The 16,926-nt window shown below is 42.9% G+C and overlaps 1 protein-coding gene across 2 annotated transcripts in view; it reads left to right on the top strand.

Moving 5' to 3' along the window:
* SORL1 (sortilin related receptor 1) overlaps window positions 1–16,926 on the top strand; it is a 158,041-nt gene that overhangs the window by 63,947 nt on the left and 77,168 nt on the right. For both annotated transcript variants that reach the window (XM_029209073.1, XM_029209074.1), the window contains 3 exons: window positions 4,954–5,042; window positions 14,672–14,850; window positions 16,330–16,516. In XM_029209073.1, coding sequence (XP_029064906.1) covers window positions 4,954–5,042; window positions 14,672–14,850; window positions 16,330–16,516 — 455 coding nt within the window. The remainder of the gene's footprint in view (window positions 1–4,953; window positions 5,043–14,671; window positions 14,851–16,329; window positions 16,517–16,926) is intronic.

Raw genomic sequence — 16,926 nt, 5'->3', positions numbered from 1 at the left:
GGTAAAACAAACTGAGCAGCAGTTCTTCCTCTTTTATGTTCTGATAAAGTTTGTGTAAGAGTGGTGTTTTTTTTTTCTTGAATCATCTACCAATGAAGCTATCTGGACCTGGAGTTTTCTTCTTGGGAATGTTTTTGTTTAGAAATTGTTTCTCAGGCAGAGAACTATTCAGATTTTCTGCTACTTATGTCCATTTTGGTGAGTTGTATATTTTTAGACATTTGTCTTTTCATCTAAAATTATTGAATTTGTTGGCTTAAAATTACTCAAGGTATTTTCTAATGTTTTAAAATGTCTGTAGGGTTTGTGGTAATAACCTGTTTTCATTCCTGTTTTTGGTGATTTGTATTTTTTTACTCTATTTTTCTTGGTTAGTTTAGTTAGTGGTTTGTCAATATTATTGATCTTTTCAAAGAACCTGCTTTTGGCTTTAATTTTCTCTGTTGTCTGTTTTCTATTTTGTTGATTTCTCCTCTGTAGTATTACCTTTCCCTTATCCTTGTATACTTCGGATTTACTTTGCTTTTCTATTTGTAGCTTGTTAAGGTATAACTTTAGGTTATTGATTTTTAGATCTTTTCTTATGTAGGCATTTGCAGCTCTAATTTTCCCTGTAAATACTACTTTAGCTGTATGCCACAAATTTAGATGTGTTGTGTTTTTGTTGTCATTCAGTTCAGAATTTTTTTTTTTTTTGCGGTACGCGGGCCTCTCACTGTTGTGGCCTCTCCCGTTGTGGAGCACAGGCTCCGGACGCGCAGGCTCAGTGGCCATGGCTCATGGGCCTAGCTGTTCCGCGGCATGTGGGATCTTCCTGGACTGGGGCACAAACCCGTGTCCCGGGCATCCGCAGGCGGACTCTCAACCACTGCGCCACCAGGGAAGCCGTCAGAATATTTTTTAATGTCTCCCTTTAAAATTGAGAAGTAATTCACATGCAATAAAATGTACCACTTTAAAGTGTATGGCTCAGTAGTTTTAGGTATATTCACAAGTGATGTGATGTGCAGCCATCACCACTATCTAATTCCAGAACATTTTTATCACTTCATAATGTCCCTTTTGCTTTTTGTCTTTGTCTGATAAGTTATTTAGAAAAGGGTTGTTTAGTTTTCAGATATTTGATGTTTTCATAGATATCTTAATTTCCTTGTAGTCAGATAATACACTTTATATGATTTCAAGTCCTTTAAACTTAATGGGACTTGTTTTGTGATCCAACATGTGGTTTGCCTTGGTGAATATGTCATGTGCGTGAGCAAGGAATGTATATTCTGCAGTTGTCGGATGCAGTGTTCAACAGATGTTATTTATATGAAGGCGGTTGCTACTTGTTCAGACCTTCTACCTACTTTGGGGCTAGTTCTATAAATTGCTATATATTGCAGTTTGGGCGGGGGCTAGTTCCATAAATTGCTATGTATTGCAGTTCTGTAAATTGTTGGAGGTAAAATCTCCAGCTATGATTGTGGAATTGTCTTTTTTTCCTTTAAATCCTATCAATATTTCTTCATGTATTTTTACGCTCTGTTATTATGTACATACACATTTATAATTATTTCTGATTTATTGTCCCTTTTATCATTATGGAATATTCGTCTTTATCTATGGTAATACCGTTTGTCTTAAAGTCTTTTTTATCTGATATTGAAAGTCACTTTAATCGTCTTATGTTTACTATTTGGATAATATATCTTTTACTATCCGTTTACTTTCTACCCATCTGTGTCTTTACATTGAAGTATTTCTTATAGGCAGCATATAGTGAGGGTCTTTTTAATTTATTCTGATAAGCTCTGCTTTTTAACTAAATGCTTAGGCCATTAACATTTAATATAATTATTGATGTGGTTGGATTTAGGTTTAATACTTTATGTATTTGTTTATTTAAATTTCATTTTTTAAAATTATTCTGTTCCTCCTTTATGGCCTCCTTTTGTATTATTTAGGTATTTTTAGTATTCTGTTTTTACTTAAATATTATCTTTTTGATTATATTTCTTTGTAGTATTATTTTTTTAGTGGTTGCTCTAAGGATTACAGCATATATATTTAATCTTTCATAGTCCTTTTTGAATTAATACTGCATTTAACATAATATTACACTTAACATCAAATTTAGAAACCTTGCAACCAAATAAATCCCTTTTCTCTTCTCCCAACTTTTTTGTTTTTTATCACATTGACACATATTGAAAAACTCAGCGATGTCTTTGTTCTTGCTTTAATCATCGTATGGATTTTAAAGAACTTAAGAGGAAAAGCAGTCTTTTATATTCACCCAGATATCTACCATTTCCCTTGCTCTTCCTTCCTTCCTGAAGATCCCTGTTTCCCTCTGTAAATTTCACAGCAGCCTGACGATATGCCTTTAGCATTTGTTGTGGAGCAGATCTACTAGCTATGTGTTCTCTTGGTTTTCCTTTTCTTGATTTTCCTCCATTTGAGAATCTCGGTAATTCACTTTCATTCCTGGGGGATGTGTTTGTTTGATGTTGTGTGCTGGATTGATAGTAATTTTCTTTCCATAGAGGCATACCTCATTTTATTGTACTTTGTAGATATTGTATTTTTTACAAATTGAAGGTTTGTGGCAACCCTCCATCGAGCATGTCCATCGGTGCCATTTTTCCAGCAGCATTTGCTTGCTTTGTGTCTGTGTCACATTTTAGTGATTCTTGCAATGTTTCAAACTTTTTCATTATTATTAATGTATTTGTTATGGTGATATATGTTCAGTGATCTTTGATGTTCCTACTGTGACTTGCTGCAGGCTCAGATGATGCTTAGCTTTTTTTTTTAATAGCAGTAAAGCACTTTTAATTAAGGTGTGTACATTGTTTTATTTAGGCATAATGCTATTGCACACTTAATAGACTACAGGATGGTGCAAACATAACTTTCATAAGCACTGAGAAACCAAAAACTTCATATGATTCACTTCATTTTGGTATTTGCTTTATTGTGGTGTTCTGAACCACAGTATCTCCAAGGTGTGTCTATACATTAAAGATGTGCTATCTGCCGATGGGAAATCTGTAATCATTTGTTACCATTTTCTTGTATGTATTGTGTCATTTTCCTTAAGATGCTTTGATATTTTTTCCTTATCTTTGGTTTTCAGTAGTTTTGTTTTGATGTCTCTAGGTGTGGTTTTCTTTGTGATGATTGTTTTTGGGGACATCGATCTCTTGAATCTATAAATTTATCTTTTTCACCAAATTTGGGAAATTTTCAGCCATTATTTTTTCAAATATTTTTTCTGCTTCAGTCCCTTTCTCTTGTTCATCTTGGCCTCCAATTATACACAGACCTTTTGTTATTGTCCCACAGTTTCTTGGGGCTTTTTTCCTTTAAGTCTTTTATTCTGTGTGTTCTTTAGAATAGATCATTAAAAAAATATATTTATTTATTTTTGGCTGTTTCGGGTCTTAGTTGTGGCATGTGAGATCTTTTGTTGAGATGTGAGGGCTCTTCATTGCGGTGCGCAAGCTTCTCTCTAGTTGTGGCGTGCAGGCTCCAGAGCGCGTGGGCTCTGTAGTTGCAGCACACAGGCTCTCTAGTTGTGGCATGTGGGATCTTAGTTCCCCAGCCAGGGATTGAACCCGTGTCCCCTGCATTGGAAGGCGGATTCTTAACTACTGGGCCACCAGGGAAGTCCCAGAATAGATCATTTCTACTGTTCTGTATTTATCTTTAAATTCACTAATTCCCTTGTCATTTCTATTCTGTCACTGAGCCCATCAGTGAATTTCCTATTTCAGATATTTTATTTTCCTGTTCTAGAATCATTCCTTAAAAAAAAACAGTTTCCACTTCTCTGGGAAGAGTTCTTTTCTCTTGCTCATTTCAGGTGTGTTTTCCTTTACCTCATGGAACACAGTTATAAGAACTGTTTTAAAGTCTTTGGTAATTTCAACGTTTGGATCATCTTGGAACTGGCACCCATTTATTGTCTTTTCTCTGGAGACTTGGAGACTTTTTACCGACCTGTTTGTATGTTGAGTAATTTTGGATTGCATCCCGGACATGAAATGAAATCCTCTGGAGGATGTTGCTGTTTTCGTTTTAGCATGTAATGAACCTGTTCAGATTCGGACTGTAACTTCTGCCTTGCATTCTTTGGAGATCTCAGTTCAGGTTGCTAAGTCTTTTCTGTGCTAGTTTGGGTCTGTTCCACACACATACAGTTTAGGGGTTAGGCTGAAACATATGTGAGTCCATCCACAGAATTAGAGGGTTTACTTCCTCATGCTCTCCCCTCTGGGATTCCAGCTACATTCTCTCCGTCATGCAGGGGCTTCTTTTCCTGACTCCTTAGGCTGAAAGTTTCCATTGAAGGTTTAGCTGCCTGGCTGGGACTAACATATTCTAGGCTGGGGCATTCCCTCAGGGCACAGGTGTACCAGGAAGCCCCAATTGTTTGGGTAGTTTCTCCAGGTTTTAAATCCCCTTCATAAGCTGCCTTATTTTGTTTACTTTTCAGCATCCTCGGGTGGCTGTCTTTTTGTATTGAATATTTTGTCCAAATTTTTTAGTTGTAATTAACAAGAAGGATGGGCTGTAGTGAGCTTATACTGTCACAGTCAAAAACCAGAACTCTAGTTGGTTAATTTTTAATAGCTGCTTGGTGAGGGTCAGAGATGTGGGTTTGACTCCTGCCTCTGCAGTTTACAGTCTGCCACTTTAATAGGAACTCCAGTTTCTTCATTTGGCAAAAAAATATTGGAATGTGAGAACTTGCTCTGCCCAGCCCCAGGGTTGTGTGGATCAGATGAGAGAACGGCTGTGAAGTGCTCTGGAAATGGAAAAGTTGTATTCAGGTGGTTGATATCCCTGCTGTGTGTGTGCATGTGTGTGCCTGAGTGTGTGTGCACGCGTGTGTGTGGTGTGTACCATTTATGCCCGGCCATCTCCATGGCAGTGACGTCAGCACTGGCTCTCTCTCTTCAGGCTCTTCCTGGACCTCACTACTACACATGGGGAGACCATGGCGGGATCATCATGGCCATCGCCCAAGGCATGGAAACCAACGAGCTGAAGTAAGTGTCTCTGGTGTGAAGCTTTTTAACATCACACTGTTCTCCCAGAAATTTAACTCTGTGATTATAAGTGGATTTATCTCTGTAGCACTAGGTTATTGACAGCACAATCTGTGCCTTGGGAAATTACTTAAATTTTTCTTGTTTATTAAGTGGGAATCATAATCTGTCCTTCCTGTCTCAGAGAGGAACAAATGAAATAATTTTACTGATTTGAAAAAGCACAGCTCTATATAAATATAAATTAATAATGACTAAAAAATTAACTAGAGGCTCTTCAACTTGTCTTTCTTTGCTTTGTGTGTGACACACAGTTACTCAGAATGAGTCATAATAATAATAAATAATAATGATACATGAGTAGTAATTTCAGAATACATATTACTTGATAGCCAAGTGACTTTTACTGTGATACCTTTGGTTTTGGGGTTCTTGCAAATAGACCTGGAAAGGACATTTGGGGTTAATGGCTTCATCTTCTAGATGAGAAAACTGAGGCTCAGAAAGGTAAAGTAACTTACCCAAGATCCTCCCCTTTGTTAATAACAGACAAGACGAGCACTCAGGTCTTTAAATTACGTTCTGTGCTCTTTGCAGTATGTTCCTCTGAAAAGCAAAAATGTCAAGAGTTAGTAACCTCTGCTTTCTTGAGTCTGATTTTATCAGAACCAATTCTTTCATTACTTTAGTCTGAGTTAGGACAGAAGTTAATTTTGTTAACATGAGGTCGGGACAGACTATCTCTAATTTCTCCTTGTTTTTGGGCTGAACCCATGAGACAGATTGCTAAAGGAGCGGGAGAGAGCTCCTATAACCATCTTGTTTAACGCAAGGGAGAAAGCTTTCTTTACTTGGCTTCTTTTAGAAACAGGGTCAGCAACAAGAGAGAGAGGTGGGTGGTTTGAAAAAAGAGCTCTTAGCTCGTTTCCCCTGTGGTTAATTGGACATGGGCTGAGTGACCTGGCCTCCAAGAAGCAGAGAGAAGCAAAGTCCCGGTGCTCTGCGCTCCACCTGGCTGGCCTCTGGTCTGTGCAGCTCTGGTCAGCGGCTGCTTTAGAGCCAGGAGTCAGAAGAAGTCCTGTTTGTACGCAACAGACCGTGTCCCCATTCAGATTGACGTTTGCTCAAATGAGGACAGTCACAGGGTACATGCTTCCCACATTCGTGTCATTTATTTATCCATTAATTTATTAATTCCCATCTCACACATTTCGCGAGCACTGATGGTGCCTGGTGATGTGTATCTAAAGAGACATAGGATGTTTTCCTTCACTCGCAAGGATTCCATCCTCTAGTGGTGAGATAACACAAGTACACAACGCGATGTTCGGGCCGCTCCTTGAGAAGTACGGCAGGGGACGTAGTTTGGCTCCCTAGGAATACATTTCATTCTGTGTGTGGCAGTCAAACTGCAGAGACAGTTCCTGATTTTCCCTGTTTAACTCTCCTCCAGATTACATTTGCATTCCAAGCTGGCTTCTCTGGAGTAGTTAATGTGATTCTGGTCCTCTTACACCATCTGTCGGTGCATATGTGCTCGGGGAACGCAGCGTCATTGCTAGCTAGCTGCAGGAAAACATAATCAGGAAAATAGACCCGCTGCCAGAAAATCACAGTGCCCTCGGCAGGTGTTGAGCAATGATTTTGGGGTGGTAGACTTTAAGGATATGGACCCTCTAGCATCCCTCTATTTGCACAGGTCACGTGGAGGTGTCTGTAGGTATGGTTCAAATAAAACATTTGCAAATATGAGAATATGTTCAGGCCTCCTATTGACAGGTGCGTGTGTCCCAGATATCAGGCTGAGCTTGGCCAAAATCTGTGTAGTGTAGCCACCTGGCATTTGTATGTTGCTCACAGAGTTGTTTTGTTTTTTTCTTGCTTCTCCTGCTGCTCTGCTTTTGACCTGTGTGCTATCAGCTTCATCAGAAGAGAAGCAGGAAATAAATATTGTAATTAGTTCAGATCCTTAAACCCCATGAGTGAAGGCTGCTTCTGACTCACCTGGATTTCTATTGCTGGTCTAGGACTTCAGACACGTCTAAGTCTGGTTTCCCCAGCCATGGCCATGGCTCCCTCCTTTGAGTCTCATAGTATTTATTGGTGGCTGTCTCATTGATTTGGCATTCATCGCATGCTGCCTCCTTTTGTTAGTTACCTTTTCATTATATGCCGGGTTTCCTCAACTCATTAACAAGGTCTTTGTAGACAAGGATTTCTATTCTATGCAGGCTAGCAGGCACTTAGTAAATATTTGATTGTTCAAATAAATAGGTCATGCACACTTAGTCTTCCAAGATTGCATTTTTTTCCCCTGGTTTATAAAACTGGAAAGGGTGGGGTAGCGTGGCAATCGCAGTCCCCGGGGGTGGGGGCACTTCCGTTATTCTCTGTTGTAAATGACAGTCCCTGGAGCTCGAACGTGAGTAGGGGTCCCCGGATGTGTGCAATCTGGTGAGAATGTGACTGTCAAGAGTTCAGGTCCACGCTGGATGGAAATGGAACATATTTCTGTTAAGCATCATTTCAGGTCAATTACACAAACATTTGCTGAGTATCTACAAGGAGCCAGATGTTGTTCTAGGAACCGAGGGTGCAGCGGTGAATGAGGCATCCTTTGGGAGCTGTCCAGCCCCACTGTGGCTCTGAGATGTTTCTGAGCCAGCTGGAAGGAGAGGCCAGGGGAAGAGCTTTCCGACCCAAGGCTTATCCAGCCTTAGGGAGGAAGCCGTAACAACAGTAACCCTAGTGAGAGGTTTAGTGGGGACAGAGGGTGGAACGTTGCTTAACGTAAGAGTTAAGTTTTGGGGTGTTTTTTTTTTTGGTTTTTTTTTTTTTTTTTAATTTATTTAGGCTGCACTGGGTCTTCGTTGCTGCGTGCAGGCTTTCTCTAGTTGTGGCGAGCAGGGGCTATTCTTTGTTGTAGGTTGCAGAGCACGGGCTCTACGCGCACGGGCTTCAGTAGTTGTGGCTCACGGGCTTAGTTGCTCTGCGACATGTGGGATCTTCCCGGACCAGGGCTCGAACCCCTGTCCCCTGCATTGGCAGGTGGATTCTCAACCACTGCGCCACCAGGGAAGTCCCTGGTTGTTCTTTTAAATAATTTATGTCTTTCTCTCCCTGTTTATCATAGTTAACTAAGAGTTGATGATTACTTGTTTCAGCTTCTGCCTTGATTCTCCACTGAGGCTGTTTTCTTTGTTGTTGTTAATTGAAATTGAGAGTAAGAAGTGGAACGCTTTGTTTTGCTACTGTTTTCTACATGTCTGAAATGAATAAACAAGAACCTCTTCTGGGAGTCACTTACCCCTTCATTCAGCATGCTGTCACCGTGAACCTGCTCAGGGGTTGCAGGTCGTTCTTGTATAGAATCAGCGTTTTTCAGAGAAGGGGCTGTTGTGTTTTTGCACTCTGACCAAAAATGGACCCAAACCCAAGCTTGTCGGCTTGATAGTGAGGGATGAGATCAGTTTCCGTTTCTTCCTAGTGGTTTGCCTGTCAGCATAATGATATTGGTAGTTACTAATAATACCTTGGACTTTCCCCAAAGCATCTTTCCTCATAGGAGATTTCAGATTTCATAGGGCTTCCCTCTGGGGAGTCCTGAAAAGCCACTGCAAAGACTACACCCAGCAGAGCAGCTGTCTTTTCTGGACCTGAGTTCTGGAAGCAGCTTCACAGTTCTGGAACGTGGGAGATGGCGGTTAACCTGTCCTTGTGGTTGCGGAACCTCCTCTCCTAGTAACTTACCTGGATGGTTGCAGAGAGAACCAGCCCCGCCCCCACTTCATTCTCACCCCCATGTGGTGTCTCTGGCCCTGTGAGTTATAGAGGAACAGGTATTCTTATCAACCTTTAACTGTTGAGAAACTGAGAGATGGGGTTAGAAAAAAAAAGAAAATACAGTGCAGTTCATTTAATTTCCTTTAACAAAAAAGCATTAATTAATGGCCCTCTGTGTGCCAGGGGCAGTAAAGTGAGTAAGGGGTCTTATTCCTGATGAACGGCAGCCCTAGTAGAAGACGCTCGCAAAATCAGGTCATTTAAATATAGTAGGTATGTTACTGAACCAAACTTGGGTCCACTTGCCCATCTACTGACACTGGGTTGTGGTGAAGGAAAGTGCAGCATTTATTGTAAGGCATCATCAAGGAGTCCGGGACAGCTAGTGCTCAAAAAGCCCAAACTCCCTGATGGGTTTTAGCAAAGCATTTTTTTTTTTTTTTTTTGCGGTACGCGGGCCTCTCACTGTTGTGGCCTCTCCCATCGCGGAGCACAGGCTCCGGACGCGCAGGCTCAGCGGCCATGGCTCACGGGCCCAGCTGCTCCGTGGCGTGTGGGATCTTCCCGGACCGGGGCACGAACCCATGTCCCCTGCATCGGCAGGCGGACTCTCAACCACTGCGCCACCAGGGAAGCCCAGCAAAGCATTTTTAAAGGCCAGGTGAGGGAGGGGCGTCGCAGGGTGTGTGATCAGCCCTGCACAGTTCTCTGATTGGTTGATGATGAGGTAACAGGATGGTGCCACAGGGGTTAACATTATCAATCCTTAGGCTCCAGTAGGCTATGTGCTCATGGTCATCAAGTAGTTAACATCTTCCATTTGGCGGTGGTTTTAGCATCTGTAAAACAACACAGGAAATGTGCATCAGATACTGTTATCTGGGTATGTCAGAGAGGAGCTATAGCAGAGGACCTAGGGGAGGGGGTCTGTTCCATAGGGTCCTGCTCCGTTACAGGTATAAGATAGAGGTGAGCACAGGGTGCGGGGCGGCCACAGGAGGGCCAGCAATGCTATCTGGGAGACAGGAGAAGGCTTCTGGGAGGAGAGGAAACTTGAGCTGAGACTTCAAGGGGAAAAAGCAATGTTGGATTGCCACGCCAGGTTTAGAAAGAGCTTGAGCAGAGATCAGCATGAATCAGAGTGCAAGGTGCAGCTCTTTAGTATTGACAGAATGTAAATCTCGGGTTTGTGTGTGAGGGATGAGGCTTGCAGTAGCGCTGTGGTCAGGGACCAGGTCCCCTGAGGACCTTACACGCTGCACCAGAGACATTAGACTTTGCTTTTGAAATGATAGGGTCCCTCTGAGGGTTTAAAAATAGGGGAATGACATGGCTAGTGTAGAAAGATGGCTCTGGCAAGTTGAGGAGCATGAATTTAAAAGGACCAAGACTGGAGGTGAGAGATGCTGCTTAGGTGGGGACCAAGCATTTTGAGGACTAAGTGTTCAGGACCTGCTTTTTGACTAGACGGTGTCAGGGGGGATGGGGGGTTGACAGGGCAAGATGATCATATCACTCATAGAAAAGCAGAGGAAAAGGAATTGGCCTGAAGGGCCATAGGATGAGTGCAGATGTGGACAAGTTGAACTGAAGTGGCTGTGGTATGTCCACGGGGAGATCCCCAGCAGGGATCTGGACATATTCCATCATCTGGTTCTGTCTTCCAGTGCCCGTTGCAGGAATTTTCTCTCTGTCATCTGTGATGGATGATCACCCAAGTCTTTGCTTGAATAATTCTAGTGATGGGGACTTTGCCAAATCAAAAGGGGCTTCCATTTCACTTTGGACAATTTGTTGTTCATTTGTTCGTGCACTAAGTATTTATTCATCCGTTCCTTTATGAATGAAAGTTCTCAGGTCAGAGAGAGCCCAAATTCTCCTCACTCCCGTTGCTATGCAGCGGGCTCAGCTTCCAGGAGATACATCCAACAGATATTTTCTCTTCTGCCTGAAAGCCTTTCAGATGCATGAGGACCTCTCCCTGTCCTCTTCAGAGCATCTCCTATTCCATAGCAAACAGCCCCCGTTCCTTCCCTCCTGTGCTGTAGGATCCTGAATCTACACCCTCTAGCTTCTCCTTTGGGCCCTCCTCACAATGTCAGAGGTTTAAGATGTGGAGCCCAGATCTGTCCCCAGCAGCCTGAAACATGCGTCACATTGGCATTGATACCAGCATGATCGTAGACACTCAATTTCTTTTAATAAAAACCCTAAGACAGTTTTTCTTTGCCCTATATCATTACCCTATTCTGAAGTCAAGAGTTACCCTGAGAAAAGGAAACGGGATTCATTTATTGTGACTTATGTGTGAAACAATTTGAGCTCCCAGCTCTGACTTCCTTTGTGTCTAAGTTCTCTCCAATCAACTGTTTCATACTCCATTCTTGAAACAACTTTTTCTTTTTAAGGGAAATAAAACTACTTTTTCTCATCTAGTCTTGAGATCTTTATCTGTTCTCGTGGTTCTTTTAGAGATTATTAAAAGGAGCTCTGCAATTATACCTTTAAATCTTTCAGTTCCCTAGAGTGTGCTTTATTTTGCATTCATTTTCCTTTAACTTCCGTCTTTTTTTTCTGCTTTGTCCAGTTTGAAGATCACTCTCTTTAATAAAGACAAAACCAAAATAGAAATTGACTAACTACTGCTGCCTCTTTTTCTGTCTTTCCTATTTATACCATTAACCATCAGACGGATGAGCCTATTCTATTTCTAATTCTTTTTTTTTTAATAATAGTGTTTATTTTTACTTGTTGACAATTTGCTTTATTTATTTATTTATGGCTGTGTTGGGTCTTCGTTTCTGTGCGAGGGCTTTCTGTAGTTGTGGCAAGCGGGGGCCACTCTTCATCGCGGTGCGTGGGCCTCTCATTATCACCGCCTCTCTTACTGCGGAGCACAGGCTCCAGACACACAGGCTCAGTAATTGTGGCTCACGGGCCCAGTTGCTCCACCGCATGTGGGATCTTCCCAGACCAGGGCTCGAACCCGTGTCTCCTGCATTGGCAGGCAGATTCTCAACCACTGCGCCACCAGGGAAGCCCTCCATTTCTAATTCTTTATAGGACTTGCTGGGTAACCAACCCACGTCTCACTGCTCACTAACCTACCAATTATTTTGGTCATTTGAAGCATAATCCTTGACTTACTTTGAGTTTGCGTTGTTTGGCCACTGTTTCTACAGATTACTAGCTGTAAGAATGACAGCTAGGATTAATTAGCAGATTGCTACTGCTCTTTAAGTTTTTGCCCTTGGTTAATATGACTCTTTTCTCATCTTGAATATGTTTTTTTTTAAAGTCTGAGCTCATCAAGGACCTTTCTCTCCAGCCACACATTTGTGTTTTAAATTGAGTGTCTACCACTGCTTCACTTATTTAGTGTATCTTTGGTTATATTATGTTACTATTGTATTATAGTCCCATCTTCTTGAGAGCTTTGGCCATGAGATTAGGTCTATACTTCTGTTTGAACGTTTTAAATTCTCCGTTCCTAAGGGCTGGGGCCCTATGTCCTCTTTCACGACTATTAGGCGTATAAAGATGGCTTGGTTTGTTTTCTTGCAAGGTTCTTGTCACTTTCACTTCACCAGCACAAGTTCTCCTCTGGAGGTCAGAATTTGGTGCAGAACAGATGTTCCCTTAACTTTTGCAGTTGATAATGTGACTACCATGTCTCCAAAATTTTGAAAAAGCACTGTTTTTTAAATGCACAGTTTATTCTTAGGTTCAGGGCTGTACTCGGCCATGCACCTGCTTTTTAGTCTCATTAATATGTTATGGTCAGAGTCTGCTGGGAACTTCTCAAGAAATGGGATGATTCATTTCCTGAGGTTATCTTGCCTTCGAGGAGCTGTTAAGTAGAATTACCTAGGCAATGTGCAAATAGGCAGACTTCCGGCATTATCACGTGGATAGCTCCCATCATGTCTGGTTAATAGGCTGACTCTGCTGGTTCAGTTTGCTTTAAAGATGGCACTAAGCCATTCGCTCATCACCCTGCTACAAGAAAGAGATTGAATGAGTTACCTTATCCCTGTACCTGCTTCAGAGATAGCTTAAACCAAAAGCATATCAGCCAGAAGAGAATTTCTCCTCTTAGGAAGATCTGTGGAGGAGATTGCTTAGTCCCCATTGCCCTGTAGCCCCACCACTAGGTTTAACCCATAGCACTTCTTGCAGAAGTACCAATTTTAGTAATCTCAAGACAAGAGGAAGTGTTTGGATTGAATGATGTTGTAAAAAGAACTACATCAAGTATTAAGATCCTGAGTGAGTAAAACTAATATCTCAAAAACATGGGAAAAGTGAAAGAAAAGTTTTGTATATAATTTGGATTTGAGAGACCCAGTAGCTCTGTGACCCTCATGAACCCCCTCTTAATTGAGTGGTTTCTCATGGTGAGCATCTCACCAGCTTACTGGGTGATGAAGCAAATACCAGGCACACTTTCCTCTCCTTCTCCTCTTCGATACAAAAGATAATTTGAAATCAATACAGTTACTAAAGTGCTGCTTTTTTTTTTTTTCTCAAGGGCTTGCTCTCTCGTTCTGATGTAGTCTGTCTTGGAGACTTTTCTCAGGACACACTTTCCTCCAACTTTTTAATTTTTAAGACTATGGGAAAAGTTGGAAAAATTGTATAAAAATTACTCATGTGACCTTCCCCTACAGCTCCCTTAATCACCAATTGTTAACATTTTGTCCGTTTGCTCTGCTTTTGCCATCTATCCTGTCTGTCATCTTTCTATCCATCCATCTGTCCATCCATCCATCTGTGCAGCCACCCTTTTTTTTTGGGAATCATTTGAAAGAAAGTTGCAGCTCTTGGGCCCCTTTATAGCTAAATACTTAAACATACACATATCTCCAGGAAGTCAGTGTATTTTCCTGCACAATCAGAATGCCATTATCACACCCAAGAAAATGATCATGAACTCAGTATTACTTATAGACTATTATATTTTCTCAGTTGTCCTTTACTATTTGTAGCTGCTGTTTTTTTTTTTCTAATCCAGGATTCAGTCCATGTTTACATATCGCATTTGGTTATTGTACCTCTTTAGTCTCTTTCAATCTATAACAAGCCCTCTGCCTCTTGTTGGTTGGTTGGTTGGTTTTTCATGGCCTTGATGTTTTGAAGAATCCAGGCCAGTTGTCATGTAGAAAGTTCCACATTCTGAATTTGTCCAGTCGCATGGAATAGTAGTGCCTAGATGATGTGGTATCCTCAGTGCTTTATCCAGGAGGTACACGATGTCAGGTTGAACCACTGTGAGTGATGCTAAGTTTGTCGAGGGCTGTACCTCAGATTGTCCGCTGTAAATTACATATCCCCCTTTGCAGGGAGTGTGAGTTTATATCTTTAGACCGTGTGAGCACTCTGGTCCTCTTGTCTGACTCGGTTGTTACAGTGGGGGGGGTTATAGTACAGTCACTTTTCTCATTCTGTCATTGTTTTCAACATTTATTAGGTAGCACTGTAGTATAATAAAAAAAAATTCCCTCCTCCCTTTCTCTTCCTGTTTGGTATCATTTAGAGACCCATGGCCTCTTTTCATTCAGTGTATTATCTGTTACCATCATTTCTCTTCGTTAAGTTCATATTTTCCCAGACTGGCCAGTTGGAGCCCCATCAAGGTGGCTCCCATGTACTTTTGGATCATCCGCATCCATCTGTGAGCACTTCCCCCCTTTCTGGCACAACCTTAAACTTGCCCGGCTTTAGCCCAGTATCAGCCACTTCTCCGAGGAGCCCTGGTTCCTCTTACAGATGAATGTTATCTGGAAACCAAGCTCTTGCCCCAGAGACTTTAACCGCAAGGATCCTTTTTACTTGCATTTGGGCAGGTACAGCACCAACGAAGGGGAGACCTGGAAAACATTCATCTTCTCCGAGAAGCCGGTGTTTGTGTACGGGCTCCTCACGGAGCCCGGCGAGAAGAGCACTGTCTTCACCATCTTTGGCTCCAACAAAGAGAACATCCACAGCTGGCTGATCCTCCAGGTCAATGCCACGGATGCCTTGGGTAAGCTGCTGCCTCCTCGGCCCTTTGCGTGGAAATACCTATTGAGCAAAGCATCAGCTTAGATACCGTGCCCTGGGAAGAGTTTGTGATCCACTGAAGAAGATGGGCACATATGCAGTAAGTGAATGAGGGATTCAGAGGCAGTTGCTCGGGCAGTTGTTAATAGGGCCACATGTTGTCTTTTGTATCCTCATTTCCTGTGCGGTCACGGGCACAGGGAAGGTTTACGTATATGTGTGCTGAGCACGTGAATGAATGAATGCTTGGAAAACATGCTTCCAAATCAGCAGTTCCAGTTTGGCAAATTCAGCGGGTAACTACTACTGGTGGTGCAGGGTCCTCCCAGAGCTGTCTGGGGTCTCATCACCATCTACCAGCCCAGACCCAGGACCTGTGCATAAGCGAGCAGGGAGAGTGAGCTTCTTCATCATACTTCTTCCTTCCTCACCCCCGTGTAACCCTGCCCTCGGCAACTTCTCTGCTTTGGCTGACATTATTCCAGCTGCCTGGAATGCCCCTTGGGTTCAGTTTCCACTCGTTGAAATCCTTCTCATGGATCGGATGCACTTGACTGCTAATCCCAACCAAAAGATCTCTCCCCTCTTCTCTGTGTCCCCAGCGTACGTGTACCCATCACACCTTGAATTACAAATTTGTGTCTGTCACTCTGGGTGTGTCCTCTCCCATCAACTAGATCATAGGTCTTTAGACACAAGAACCTGCCCTGTGCATATTTATACTCTACCCGCTGGACGGCCTGATAACCTTATTGTCGGTAAGGGTTTAATAAATGCTTGCTGATTGGAATGGTGTTGAGTTGACAGTAGTTCGTCAATTTCGGCATTTAATCTGACCAAAGACACACATGTGAAAAAGACGTAAACTACCAGTATAGACATTGGTGTACTTTGGAATTCCTGTAGAAACCACTCTACTTAAATTTCGAGTGGATGTGGGTAGATGGAATGACGGTCCAGGTTGTCTGACCAATTCTCAGCCTCCTTTCATGAAGATCCCATACCTTCCGAGCAGTGACAGCGAATTCTCTTGCTCGTGGGCCATACTACCAGATGCGTCCACGCTGCCTCGGGAAGCAGGCAGGGGACAGTACTCCTGAGTGATACCATCTCTCAGGGATTCAGCCTCTACCTAACTCCCTGGAGATAAACGCCTCTGGGCACCTATTTCTAAAGGAAACTGCAGAATCTGCTGAAATCTTTCAGAAGTGTAGACAGTGAGCACCAAAGATGCTTGCTTCTTCCCATATTTCTCAGATGCACTTCCGTGTTTCAGGGGACACCAGGGGGCTGCTGCCCGGCCTCAGAGCCGGCTGATTCGAGGGGCGGGCTGGCTCCGGAGGCCTGCACACTTCCTGGGCAGTAACGGGAGGCATGGGAAGTGGGTGGCTGGGCTGCGGGGCGGGCAGGACAGGAAACCCTGCGTGGGTCTGCCTGTAATGCTGTATTTCTTCCTCCTCAGGGGTTCCCTGCACAGAGAACGACTACAAGCTGTGGTCCCCGTCTGATGAGCGGGGCAGCGAGTGTCTGCTAGGGCACAAGACTGTTTTCAAACGAAGGATCCCCCACGCCACGTGCTTTAACGGAGAAGACTTCGACCGGCCGGTGGTCCTGTCCAACTGCTCCTGTACCCGCCAGGACTATGAATGGTGGGTTCTACGTCCATGCCAGGGACTGAGTTCTATTCTGGTCACTCACCGGTGTGGGAAACAGACTAGGACGTGGTCCCTTCCCCTGAAGAAAGGGAGGGAATCATAGGAAACAAATATTTATTAAGCATCTCTTATGAGCCCGGAACCGTGCTAGGCACTGTTTATGCAGGTTATTCCATTTAGTTGTTACAGCCGTGTGATGCGGTGGAGGTGTGACACCCAGGCAAGTTGCAGTGGTTTATGCAGGAATAGATCACTCTGGGATTCGTTTCTACGAGGGCAGCCCAAGAAAGGAACATGCTGACGGTTCGATGGTAGATAACTCCTTTTCTGTTAGGAGCCCTATTCTAGAGGGAATTTGTTTCTTTATCTGAAACGAGGGGGGCTGCCGCTAAACCAGATATATA

Source organism: Monodon monoceros, unplaced genomic scaffold, assembly GCF_005190385.1.
Source record: "Monodon monoceros isolate NGI ecotype Baffin Bay Population unplaced genomic scaffold, NGI_Narwhal_1 Super_Scaffold_7, whole genome shotgun sequence".
NCBI lineage: Eukaryota > Metazoa > Chordata > Mammalia > Artiodactyla > Monodontidae > Monodon > Monodon monoceros.
Note: the sequence above shows the minus strand (reverse complement) of the source record. Positions and strands in the feature narration are given on the sequence as shown.